This window comes from Tenrec ecaudatus, chromosome 14 (assembly GCF_050624435.1).
Source record: "Tenrec ecaudatus isolate mTenEca1 chromosome 14, mTenEca1.hap1, whole genome shotgun sequence".
Taxonomy (NCBI): domain Eukaryota; kingdom Metazoa; phylum Chordata; class Mammalia; order Afrosoricida; family Tenrecidae; genus Tenrec; species Tenrec ecaudatus.
This window is the reverse complement of record NC_134543.1, coordinates 115,774,227-115,788,371: the sequence shown is the minus strand read 5'-3', so window position 1 is coordinate 115,788,371 and position 14,145 is coordinate 115,774,227. Positions and strand designations below refer to the sequence as shown.

The window sequence follows — 14,145 nt, the reverse complement described above, 5'->3', positions numbered from 1 at the left end:
TGAACAGCATTGTTCGAATGCATTGATTTTTCCTCAGTCTTATTTATTCAGTGCCCAACGTTCACATACAGAGGAGACAGCTGAAAACACCATGGCTTGGGCCAGGCATACCTTAGTCCTCAAAGTATCCTCCTTGCTTTTGAATACTTTGAAGAGTGTTCTTGAGCAGATTTACCCAAAGCAACACGTCTTTTGATAACATGACTGCTGCTTCTGTGATCATTGATTTTGGAGCCAAGCAAGACAAAACCCTTCAAAAATTCCATCTTTTTCCCATTTATCATTATTATAACTCTTGGTCCAATTTTAAGGGTTTTGGCCTTCTTGACCTTGAATCGTAAATCCATCCTGAAGGCTCTAATCTTCATGGATCATCAGCAAGCGCTTCAAGTCATCCTCACTTTCAGCAAGCAAAGTTGTGTCATCTGCAGAGTGCCGGCTGTTAATAAGCCTTCTGCAAATCTGGTCCTGAGTTCTTCACATAATCCAACTTGTTTGATTATTTGCTCAGCAAATATAACCCTGATACTAAACTTTGCATTATTCCCTAGTTCTGTTTGCACAATTGCCTCTTGATCCATGTACAGGTTCCCCATGAGCACAATGAAGTGTTCTGGAAGTCCCATTCTTCTCAAGGCTAATCATAGCTTGTTACAGTCCACAGAGTTGAATGTTTTTGCATACTCAATGGAGTACAAGTAAACCTCTTTCTGATATTCTCTGCTTTCAGCCAGGATCCCATCTGACATCAGCAAAGACATCCCTTGTTCCACATCCTCTTCTGAATCTGGCCTGGGCCTCTGGCAGCTCCCTGTCAATGTTCTTCTGCAACCTTTGCTGGATGATCCTCAGCAAACTTGTAGTTGCATGTGATATCAATGACATAGGGATTTGCAATTGGCTCATTCTGAAGGGCCCCTTCCTTTGGAATGGGTACAAATGCAGATCTCCTCCTGTCCATCCTCTAAGTGCTCCCTTTCTAACTTCCTGGCATGGACAGGCGAGTGCTTCCAGTGTTCATCAGCTCATGAAAGCATTGCAAAGGGTATCTCATCAATACCTGGAGCCTAGTTTTTGGCTAATGCTTTCTATCCAACTTGGGCTCTCTTCCTTTAGCACCACTGGTTCTTGCCCATGGGCTATCTATTGAAATGTTTGAAGGCTGACTTGTATCTTTTTTGTACAGTGACTATTTTTTCCATGTACTTTTGAGATTTCTTTCCTGTCTCTTGAATGACCTTTTGCTTTTTTCATGTATGATGTTACTGATGTCATCCCACAGGTCACCAGGTGTGCTACGCTGGGTACTTTAGAGAAACAAATCCACAGAAACTCATATGTGTAAGAGAGAGTTTTATATAAAGGTTAAGTGCACATCAAGGAAACACCCCAACCCAGTGCTGCCCAAGCTCACAAGTCCTACATTAACCCATATGTCTGACACCAATCCACAAAGTCCTCCTCCATCTCACAAAACACACACTGTGATGCCGACTGCAGGAGGAAAGCCAAGTCAGTGAACGTGTAAACATCCTGACTCTGGCAGGGTTCTCCACATGGCTGTTCCAGCAGCTAGGTTTGAAATGGAGTAGGTCCATGTGGCTTCCCCTCAGGAATGTCTTGCAAGAAGTGAGCCTTGCCAGCTGAAGCAGGGAACTAAGGCAGCTGCACCCTGATGCGACCATCAGAAAGACCAGAGAACTCAAAAGGCATGGCTTACTGAGCCATTTATCCCTCCACCCTTCAATTAACCCTACATGTGTTTATCAGCCAGATTGGCACAATAAACTAACTACCTCACCAGGTCTTCTATCATCAGTGTTTAATGCACCAAATCTGTTCTTGAGGATGTTGGTAGAATTCAGTTTTTGCATCACTAGCTTTAATGGTTGGTGCATACATTTGAGTAATAGTTGTATTCACTGGATTTCTTTGTACAGCGATAGACATTATTCCATGACAGATAGTATTGTACTTCACGACAGATCTTAAAACATCCTCTTGGAGGCTGAATGCCATTCTATTCCTTTTGACCATGTAATTCCCAGCATAGCAATGCAGGTGATTTCCTGATTCAAAATGGCAATACCACTGCAGTTCACATCACAAACGCCTACAATATTGATTGTACGCATTCCTTTCCGCTTTAATGACTTCCAGTTTTCCTAGATTCATGCTTCATACAGTTCAAGTTCCAATGATTAAAGATGATTACATCATTATTAAAGAGCTGATGTGCGCAGCTGTCATCATTTTCAGTCATGCCCTATGAGTAAAAGGAAAACTTCCCAGCAGCTGTACTCACACACAGGCTTTGCTTCGTCTACGCCATCGTGGTTGACTCTGCTTTGAGACGGCATTGCTTTCTCAGCCGTATGTTGAGTGCTTTCTGATCCAAAGGGCTCACCTTCTGGCACGATCTCTAGCAGTACTCTGCTTCTATTCTTGGGTTTTCATTTCCATTACATAGGGCATGCCTCTTGCAATGTCAAAGAAACCATCTGGCCCAAACACCATACAAGGTAAAAAGTATTGCTACACAAAATATCACACAAAAATATCACAATACGAAGCTATTGCTTCTCAAGCTATCCTCCCTCTGGGTCTATACACTTCTGAACATGGTATTTCACCCTGGTCTGAAAAAATCTAAACTCTTCCATTACACCACACCAAAATAGCAGTGGTAGCAACCTCCAGCCATTCAAATTGTTCCCTTTAAATGTTCATTGAGTTGGGGGCAGGGGGGAACAGTTTTGAGGAGGTCAAATCAAGGTGTAGGATGAATAGGAATTCCCAAGGTGTAGGATGAATAGGAATTGTTCTATGACAGCCCATTTTGCCCCCCCTCAAAATATGAGGGGATGCAGTGCCTTGATGGGGAACAAAAAATCCTTGGCACCATTTCCTTGGCCTTCGCCTCACCAGTTCACTTTGCAGATGTCTTAAGCATTTCTATAACTAAGTCCTTGTGGCCGTCCTGTGCCTTTTGAGAAAATCTATCAAGGTGATCCCGTTGACATCCTCCTTCCTGCTAAAAAAGAGATGCCACAGCCACACAAGGACACTTCTCTGACTTGAATTTCACTGGCCTGGCAGTTCCTCCTCTCAGAAGACATGGCTCTGATAGCATCATGTACTTGCAGCCAGCTGGTGAGATGGAGGATGTTGCATTACTGAGAGAGCTTGTCTGAAGCCATCTGCTGATCCCAGGAAGGTCTAATCCAATCTGCTTGAAAGCAACCCATTGATGTATGGACCAGAACTTGAGTAGCAAAGCTTTGGTTGATTCAGCCACCCCACTTTACCATTAGGGAAATGATTTTATACGTACCCTATACTTTGACAGGTCAATCCGTAAAGAGTTATGTAGCTGGTCCAGTAGCTTTATAAATTTCTCCCTCTGTGAAAGCAAACACAAAATAAGATGGTGGCCATAAATCATTTTAAATGCTCGTTATCCTCACAATGTTAACAATCACCATTTTAAACGTAATCATCACAATTTTAGGAGCTATGGTCCCCATTTTGCAGAAAGCCCCTTCACTGTCAAGGTATCAACTGATTTATCCAAGAGATGGCAGTAGGATGCATTGAGGCAGTGATTGAAACTCAAGACAGTACCCAATTGATGTTATTCTCAATAAATCACAGCACTTCTCTGTGATGAGTGTGAAACCTGCATCTTATCCTATTATTCTCAGAGATCTGTTTTCTGTATGAAGAAGGCATGTGAATGAATCACTGCTGTGCTTTTCTAGGTAGGGATTCATGGGCAATCGAATGTGTCAGCAAGAGCAAATGTAGCCCTCCCCTCCCTCTAGTTCACACCACCCTTCCGGAAATATATGGCAACACTGTTCCCTTCTCCCCCCTATGGAAGTGGGAAACAGTTGTGGTTTAGTCAAACACAATTTCAAAAAGCATTTTCCTTTTGGAAACACATAAAAGCTTCTGAATCCAAAAGGATGCATTGCTTTAAAAGGATGTTTGGGAGTTATGCTAAAATCGTGTAAATATCAGGGCAAAAGATGACTGCTGTTTCCCTCTGATGCTGTACTGGCATTAGACAGACCCCACTGAAGGATTGGAGAGGTGTTATGTAGATAACATTCAGTGGATCTTGTGTAGATTAAATACAAATAAGTTAAGTATTAATGTCACACACAGAATTGGATACTTCTACCATTCAAAATATTTTTTTCTCATAAAAAATATATATAGGAGACATATAAATGACAGCAAAGTTTGGTTCTTTCATGAATAGTCTTGAAACACTAAACTGTACCTTGGAATATACTGATTAATGAAAAAGCAGCATTTTCCTAGTAGCTTCACAGAGGAGGTGAGTTTAAGGGATTTCCAATTCTTATCCCTTAGGGCAGCTGTTCTCAACCTCTGGATTGCGATCCCTTTGGGGGTCAAATGCCCCTTTCATGGGGGTTGCCTGATTCATAACAGTAGCAAAATGACAGTGATGAAGTAGCAACAAAAATAATTTTATGGTTGGGGCTCACCACCACATGAGCAACTGTATGAAAGTGTTGTCGCATGAGGAAGGTTGAGAACCACTGACTCAGAGTCACTGATTTTGATGACATTAGTAGACTATTAATAAGTGAATTGTTCATACATCGAAACTCTAATTTTGAGTAGACTACTTTCATTAGGTTCACATGTTGGCAAAGGAAATTTGAGCATCTTCTCTGCGCTAATCCCTATGGAGGCAATAAAGCACATGAGGAATGAGCCTTGTCCTCCAGAAGTTTGTAATCGTGTTAAACAGGTATAGTTACCCAGTCCCCACAACCAAAACCTAAACCCATTGACACCAATTAGATTCAGAATAAAAGCTACAGGAGAGGATATGGATGCAGCAGTCAAAAGGTCAAAGGGTACATTACATTGGGTAAATCTGCTGCATGTGCATAAGGCCTCTATAAAGTGGTGTAAAGCAAAGATGTTACTTTGAGGGCTAAAGTGCTTCTGACCCAAGCAGCTGTGTTCTCAACCATATCCAAGAGCAAGCTGGACACGGAATAAGGAAAACTGAAGAACCGATGCATTTGTATGACGGTGCAGGTGAAGTAAATTGAAAATACCAGGGACTGCCAAAAGGGCCAAACAATCTGTTTGGGAATGAGTACAGCTAGTAGAGTCCTTAAAAGCAAGGATAGCAGGACTGTGTCACGTAATCAGGAGAGACCAGTCCTTGGGAAAGGATATCATGTGCTTGGCAAAGGAGTGGGGCAGCGAAAAAGAGGAAGACTCAGGACACAATGGATCAACAGTGCTTGTAACCACGGCTTCAAACATAAGAACAATTGCAAGGATGGTGCAGGATCAGGCAGTACACTTCCCTCTTTTGTATGAATCAGAAGCAACTTGACAACACTCAACAACAAAACCAATGGCCTTATTTTGTCCTCCCCACATCCAGAAGACCTTTCCAGGTTAGGAGGATACCAATGCATTTCTTTTATCCTCGTGGATCGTTTGCTTTCATTGAAACAGGAAAAAATTTAAAGGCCTCTATAATCATCTGTTTAGGTCACCGTAGAGTGTATCATTCAGAAAATCAAGAAAGACAGCGTGATTCACTCCATGTCTCTGGAGGCCTCATCTGACCCTCAGTGGTTGGTACGAAGCATCCAGATAGCTGAGCTGAAGTAACTCTGGCCAACTGTACAGGATCCAAATCAATGGCCCATGATTTACATTTGCCAGACCCTGAGGATGCCATGGCCCATATACATTTTTCTACTCTCTAAGAGCATCTTCATTTTGTTTAGGTGATAAATGCACCCCATGTGGCATGCTTATTTTCCCAGCTCTTATTTTAGAAAAGATTGGACATGTGACAGTTTTTGCAGAATTCTTAGATAAATGCAAAATTCTTTGGGAAAGCTGACTATAGAGAACAGCCTCAGCTTATATCCTATCAATGAAATCTTTCTTGGAAAGATTTTAAAGCATTGCTTGTGAGTGTTGCCTATATGATTCTTTTATATGCCTTCATGTTTTGTGCCCTTTGTATTTCTCCTTTGTTCAATTTACAGACACTCAAAGGGAAAGCAGTCATCTGGTGACCATAAAGTGAGGAACTATATACAGCAAGAAAGGACATTCCGTATCATCCCAATGCATCCCCTCTTAAAAAATCACAATCCTGAGAAGTTATACCAACCCTGATTTCCTTACCTCTGTCCCTAGGTTACACACCGAAACCCAAAATCAAACCCACTGCTAGCTATCCAATTCTGACTCATAGGCATAGCCATACATAAGGTTTGGAGGCTATAAATCATTATTCCCATAGACAGCCTCATCTTTCACCCACAGAGCAGCTGGTGGGTTTGAACTCTGCACCTTGCAGTTGTCAGTCTAACTCATAAGTCAGTCTCTCTCTCTCTCTCTCTCTCTCTCTCTCTCTCTCTCTCTCTCTCTCTCTCTCTCTCTCTCACACACACAATAGGTTTCTATTTTATGCAGCTGAAAGGAATTTGACTCATTCAGATCAAACATTTGGTCTCTCCATCTAGTTCTTCAAGGCCCACATGGAAAATTTCCATTGAAAGAAAATAGCAAAAAGCAGCCATGCTTGTTGTCACTAAATCACAAACAACCTCAGATGATGTGAAATTAAAAGGGTGATGCTGATAGAATTTTCATAGAGCTTCTTTTTAACAGCAGGGCAGCTTGATATTGAATTGTGTTTGCTATATTTCTATTTAACTAGCATGAGATTGCCTTTGCAAAAGCAGAGGAGGCCCGCGGCCTGCCTGATGCGATTTGATGAATAACAAAAGTCTGGGTGATTAGAAAAATGGTTTTCCTCAGGGCTGGGGCCCAGTGCCTGAAACTCCACATTATGCACTTTTGGGCCTTAAATAAGGATCTGTCTGATATGAGGCAAACCAGTAAACATTATAGGTTTGCAAGCATTCAGATCTAATTAGCTGAGGAATAACTCTAGATTAGAGATCAGAAAATTTAGGCTTTACAAGGCAGAGGGCACATCTCTTGGTCTTTCATTCTCTGTCCTAACTACTCAGCTCTGCCACAGTTAAACAACAGCGATCACAGATAATTCACTATCGAATGAGCTTGGCTGTCCCCCAAATGACTTTATTTGGGGTCACGGAAATTTGGATTCCATAATTCTCATCTTCGGATTTTTGCCCCCATTTTGAAATGGCATTCTTGGCTCATCAACCAAACAATTGCTGGGCTGCCCTTTAACGGGGGTGGGAGTGTGCAGTTACTTCTCCATAAGAGCACGCTGGTAAATGTCCCGCACCATGCTGCAAACTGTGGAAGAGTGCCTTGTGTGGAAGGATGAAAGAACATTCACATCACCCAGGCTTCTGAAGAAATGGTACCCGGGCCATGTCTGACCTCCTATCTCACAGACTAAAAAAGAATTCGACTCCACCAGCTAAAGACAGATGTCTTCAAGGTATAAAAGGCAGACCTCTAACCTCCACATTCCTTTACCCTAGTAGCCTGTCACCAAGAGTCTCCCACAGGGTACTGGACTTTTCTTCTGGGTTTGATATTCCATTACAATGGCCACCAAGAGCCCTCAGACAAAAACTCGTATCAGGAACAGATAGGCGCATTTTTCTACTGTGGAATGGCAAGTGGGTTCGAACTGCTGACCTTGTGGGTAGCAGTCTGATGCCTCCCTTTTTTCTTTCTATAGAAACCATGATTTTGGAGTTTTTGTTATAAGAACAGTGGTGAGTGAAACTGCAAAAGCCTTTTAAGAACAAACATGAGCCAGCAGTCACGAAGGATTCCATGGTATGCACAGGGTCGGGGGGCGGGGGCAGTCCGTTAAGGCAGGGCATCCAACCATTCAAATGGGTTTAATTCTGACGGCTTCATGTGAGGCAGTACAACTGGATCAGACAGACATTTATAACAAGTGGATGTACTGGAACAAGCAGAAGAAAATGACGACTCCAAGCCTGGGAATGGGAGACTCCGAAGAGTCTGTTGCAAGATGCTGGATTGTTGCCATCTTTGAGCCAGGCACCACTGTGTCCAACTCTGATAAGCAAGTGATTGAATTGTTATGCAATAGATATACATATAGAAACCTTATATAGAGTTTCCTAGGCTATAGGCTTTTACAGAAACAGCCTCCATGTACTCCCAAAGCAGTGGCAGATGGGTTTGAACCATTGATCGTGCGGTTGGCAATGAGACGGTGCTTACCCAACATCCCTGCCAGGGCTTCCAGGAGGGAGATTACGTTTCTAGCAGGGAATCAATCTGTAGTATTTTTGTTCTGCTTATGGTTCTAGTCAACCCACATTTTAGACATTCCAATTCATTCTAGTATTTTCTTCCATGACTGACTAGACTGGAAAGAACCCATTTAAAGTCCTACCTCTAAGCCAACTGGGACTCTCTCAGGGTCTTCCATCCAGAGCCTGCAGCCATTTCCACTGTTGGCCCTGTTACCTTATTAGTAATAAACTTCTTTCCTGTAATCCTTGTGTCCATACTTAGATTAACATTTTCATTTATTAATATTAGCTTATAAAAAGATCTGCAGTGAAAAATTGTAGGAAGAAGTACTATTGAGGTATGTCAAGAAGTTTAGTTAAAATATTATTTTCTTGGTTAGGTAACATACTTGTCAGATTATAAAATTTATGTTATTTATAAATAAGAATTGCATACCATGTTTTATTTTCTTCTGAAAGAGCACCTCCTACCACCAGATATTTAAGATATAGGTAACACAAAGCATTGATTTGCCCCTGCAAGTAAATCATAAGGGCAACAACCCACTCTCCAAATATTCCCTACATTCCCTTTCATTTTCCTCCACTTTTAATCCACTATCGAGATTTGGCATGACTTGCTTTGCCAGGACTAACACCCTCAGTCCTCTTCACTAGCCTCTGTCTAGAATGCCTATGCTCAACATTCAGAATTGGTGTATTCATTTTCCTTTCAGTGTGTCTTATGTTTCAGAGATTGGAAAACTTAAAACAACTATTTACAAATTATTTTGACACAAGGTTTCTGCAAAGATCTTCATTTCTGCCTATTTAATATACTTGCTCTCATATGTGGAAAATAACATGAAGTAAGTAGAAGTCAACTTCCTTCTGGGCTTCTGTTGCCAAGTACAGCCACAGAGTGAAGTTTCCGGTGTCTGCTTTTGAAAAGATAACTTGTATATATATTGCAGCTTCCCTGCTAAGCACACAATTTGCTATTGAGACACTTATAACGGCTTCTCCTACAGTTCTTCAAGTGGTATTGTAAGATCCGATTCTCTGTTTAAGGCAACTTCTATTTAAAGTAGCAAGAATGGTTTCTATCACGACAAATTGAACCCTATTTAGCCCACTTTCTCACTCTCTTCAAAAACATTTACTTCCTAGAATCATTAATTTCTGAATCATAAATTCAAATTATACCCTATCCAAAGTATATTTTATTACCTTATGAATAAATTCCAAATATCTAAGCTTAAAGGTTCTTAGCTAAGGCCAACCTAGTAAGGCACACTCCTATTACTTTATCTGCATACATACTCCATTAAACCTATTGTTTCCATTATTTTCCTTTGCCTCTAAGTTACCAAATTTCTAAGCCTAAGGAAGTTATCCTACTACCCTTTGGACTTTGATATACTGCTTGGCCCCAACATTCCTCTTTGTTTGTCATGCTTCCATTAGCCTCTAGAAAATTAATCACACGTTCCTCCACAAGTTCAACACAGATCTGCAAATACAAGCTCTTTGTCATTTACTTTATATTTTTGGATTGATTTATGGTTGTTGTTTTTTAACAAGTAAGCAGATGACATTTATTTAGTCCAAGTACAGTAGAGTTGTTTTTGAGTTTTACAAAACATCAAATATAAATCACCTGAACTGTAACAATTCACAAAAACTGGATTCTTAAAGAGACATACCAGGTAGTATTAAAATTGGAGTAAATTAACATTGTTTCACAGTAATATACAGTGCCAGTTAACATTTAAAACAAGTTTCAATGCATAGCACTCGATACATCTGAATCTGCTTCAGTTAAGAGTAGGAAAATGGTTAGATCTAGGCTGAAAATAATTTTTTTCTAACAAAAAATAAAGGCATAATATTTATAACTAGGTATCAACTTTACTAAACCACAATATTTTAACACCATTAAATGATACCTAAGGATATTTACATTAAAAGAAAACATGCATTTTACTGTTTTTTTCCTCCTGACTGCTTGTTTATATACACTTTTTTCAAAGGATTGTAAGGCTATATTCCTACTTTCAATACACCATACTGTAATGTTTCCAATAGTTCTAGTAAAAGGAATGCTTTCAAAGGGAGAAGAATCATTTTTAAGTCGATGGTGAGATTTTTCCCCTTTATAACCAAGGACACAACAAAATCTGGTTCTGCCCAGATGACTTATGCAACAAGGCGGCTCTGGAGGCCCATTTCTCTTCAACCCAATGCTATGACATCATCAAGCTCCTCTGCTGGTTCTGGACGTAACTTCTTCACACCGATATATCTTTCTCATCCAATTTCCTTTTGCCACTTCGCGCTTCTTCACTGTCGCCAGTGTTCTATGAAGGGCCTTCTTCATCCGAGGCCACTATACGCCTGTCATCTTGCTCTTGCGCTGTGGCTGTAGAAGGCTGAGCTCCATCGTCGCTCCCATTGGTTATCCTTTTGGCAGCATCTTCTGCTTGTTTTGGTCCTACTTTTGCTGGGCATCGCCAACCACTTCAAATTCCACATCCTTTCCTAGGTCTTCACGATGAAGGATGGTGATCAATAAAGTATAGTCCTGAAGGAAGTCATCGGCTTAAAGTCGACTGCCATTTCGAACTCCAAATTCGGCTTCTTGTGATTCTTACCATCTGTTTCTCCTTCTTCTGAAAATATTAAGATTGTTTCTTTCCCATCTTCACTTTGAACATCTGGTGCGGCCATGGCAAGATTTTCTTTTACTATCTTATCTTGTAATGTGAGAACAGTCACTTTATGGGCATTCATTGGCTTGCTGGCACAAACATAACAATTGGGCTGAGGAGAATCTAGTGCACAGGGCACAAGGAGCTTCTTTCTCGGGTTTGGAAGTTTATTCCAAAAAAATTGTTCTACATTGGTCTATTTTCCCTGGTAGAATCTTCAAACCTTTTAACACTATCAATCCAGCAATCACTGTATTAGTAGTAGTGATAGCAGGAAAGATATTCTCTGCCATTGGTTTTATATCAGATCTGCTCTTCATGTTCATACTGAAAATATGCATCCTGAGGTTAGCATCAGAAGTGACAAAATTCACAGCAGATGGGTCATCCTTGTCCCATATGAACTCAGCTCCATCCCCTTTTCTGTCTAAAAGTACTCTCAAAGTCTCAATACTTTTAGAAAAGAGTCGCATATCTCTTTATATCTAGAATCTGCTGGTCTTTCAAACCTAACTGGGGTTCATTTTATTGATCTGATGCATTGATTTCTTCACCTTGACTTTGTACTTCAGCCCAGTTGAGTAGAACTGGCGGTTTCCTTTTCCTCCACAGCTTGTCCATAGTCAACAGGTACCTGATATCATCTTTAAAAATCTTGGTAACTGATTACAAGACTCTACATATAACTTCCTTCCTGGGGGATGGACAACGGCAAAGTGGGTGAAGGGAGGTGTCGTCAGACTGTGTAAGATATGACAAAATAATAATTTTTGAATTATGAAGAGTTCATGAGGGTGGGGGAAGTGCGGAGGGAGGGGGAAGAATGAGGAGCTGATATTAAGGGCTCACGTAGAAAGCAAATGTTTTGAGAATGATGATGGCAACAAATATACAAATGCGCTTGACACAATGAATGTATGTATGGATTGTCATAACAATTGTACGAGCCCCCAATGCAATGATTAAAAAAATAGCTTTGTAAAAAGTTTAACTGGATCATAACCAGTTGATGTAGCCCACTCCTTAGTGGAAATACGTTTAATGTCACCATCTTCAGTAGATGCTGTGGCTTCGGCTTCCACTGGCTGCCAGGCAGCTTCAGGATCAGCTCTGGCAGGTGATACTTCTTGATCAGCATCTTCCTCCCCAAACAACTGGTCGAACAAATACTTTGCCCACAGATGCTGTGAATAGCCTCTAAAAGTGTGTTATGGATTGTACAACCAGGAAAAGTTCTCTGGGTTGGTTTAAGGTGACATTCATGACACTCGGTTACACCCTTTTTGATACTAGTTACTTGCCCAAGGTACCCGGCAGTTCTACTCTCAAGAAGAGGTACATCAGCTGCCAAACACATCCTATTTACATGGTTGTGGGCAGCTAGCTAAAGCATTCATCACTAATATAAACTGTCGAAAAATTCCAGATTATAGTCAGGGTTCATGATGCTGCAATGGTAGGCTATCATAACAGTTTTGGGGTAAAGATGCAGCCCACTTTTTTTGGCAACCTGTGCCTTGGACCTTCCAATATGTTTCTTTTGAAACAAAAACGGTCCGTTGAGATTGCTGACTTCCATAGTTCCCAGATCAAAATGCTCTTAATCTGCATGCAGTAGCCAGGGCTGTTCCGCAGAAAATTCTGTTGGGAAATCTTATCTCAGTCAATCTATAGATGTGATCTTAGGCATCCAGATTGATTTCTGTTGCAGATCGATGTGGGAGAAGCCGTTGAGCACAAGGTTCTGGAGGAGCTCGCCTGCACCCACCATCCATACCAGACCTCCGGCCACAGCTTCGTCCAGCTCACGGGGCAAATGCCGCGAAATTGTCATGGTGAGACGACCGATTTATACATATTTATATAACAACTTTTCATTCGATTCAGACCCCCAGAGATTAGAGGTCTATTTTATTTTTCAAGGTCTATTAACCACAATAGTGCCTTATATAAGGTATCATATGAATATATATTAAATGTACAAGTACATATATAAAATAGTAATCAGAAAGATATATAACATATTTGTCTTTGCCTAGTAGACTGTGTTAGAGGGTATTAAATATTTTAAGGAAAGACAGAGCTAGATAAATGTCCATTTTACCAAGAATTTATTTGCTACTTGAGTCTTAAAGATAACTCATGAATCACTTCCACAAAGACTTGCTGCTGTGTCTCAAGATCACTCAATATTCAAGTCCTGAACGACTTCCCCTCACATTGACAAACCTGAACACTACACATTTCGAGGAGTTTCTTTTGCAAGCCCTCCTCTACTGACAAGTAGACATTTTACCCAATAATGTTATTAATCTTCTGAACTCCCAAACAACCCTTGTACTCCAATCTGGTAAGCAGAGCCTCTTAAAAACATTTGCCAATTTTTATGATGTCAATAGTCTCAAAATGGTCCATTTTAAGGATCAGTGTGTTTAGCAACCAGCTCTAAACTTTCCTGAAAATTTAATAATCAGTTCTTACTTGCTCTGACAAGTCAATTCAGCATGTTACAGTGTTTCCTCATCAATTTTCAACAGTCTGACCCTGTAGATGTGAAATCCTCCAGGTGGGACATGAAATGTGTCCCTTTGAAATTTTAAATCATATCCCTTTTTCTGTCTTTGTCTTTATCTTTCTCAGAGTTCTATTTTTCCCCCTATCAAACCTAGACCACAGAGGGAATTACCTCAACTTTTCTTGTGACTAAATTCTAGCTCAATCAATCCAACCACCTGCTATATCTGTTCCTATATCTGCGTTGGGAAGCACCAGAAAATCTCACAATTGTCTGTCCATTGCTTCTACAAACAAACAATTGAATATATGGTATCCCCCATCAGAAGAGACTTACAGCTTTTAGGTGACCCTGGGACATTCCTTTTTCTTAAAAAACATTTTATTAGGGGCTCATACAACTCTTATCACAATCCATACACATGTCAATTGTGTAAAGCACATCTGTACATTCTTTGCCCTCATTTTCAAAACATTTGCTTCCACTTAAGTCCTGGGAATCAGATCATCTTTTTTTCCCCTCCCTCCCCTCCTCCACTCCCCTCATTAGCCCTTGATAATTTATAAATTATTATTTTGTCATATCTTGCCCTATCCGGCATCTCCCTTCACCCCCTTTTCTGTTGTCCATCCCCCAGGGAAGAGGTCACATGCAGATCCTTGTAATCAGTTCCCTCTTTCCA

The 14,145-nt window shown here is 40.7% G+C and overlaps 1 protein-coding gene and 1 pseudogene across 2 annotated transcripts in view; both read right to left on the bottom strand.

Moving 5' to 3' along the window:
* Positions 1-14,145, bottom strand: part of UNC13C (unc-13 homolog C) — a 550,871-nt gene that overhangs the window by 260,899 nt on the left and 275,827 nt on the right. For both annotated transcript variants that reach the window (XM_075530957.1, XM_075530958.1), the window contains one exon: positions 3,335-3,403. In XM_075530957.1, coding sequence (XP_075387072.1) covers positions 3,335-3,403 — 69 coding nt within the window. The remainder of the gene's footprint in view (positions 1-3,334; positions 3,404-14,145) is intronic.
* On the bottom strand, positions 10,473-12,782 carry LOC142426110 (SUMO-activating enzyme subunit 2-like; annotated as a pseudogene).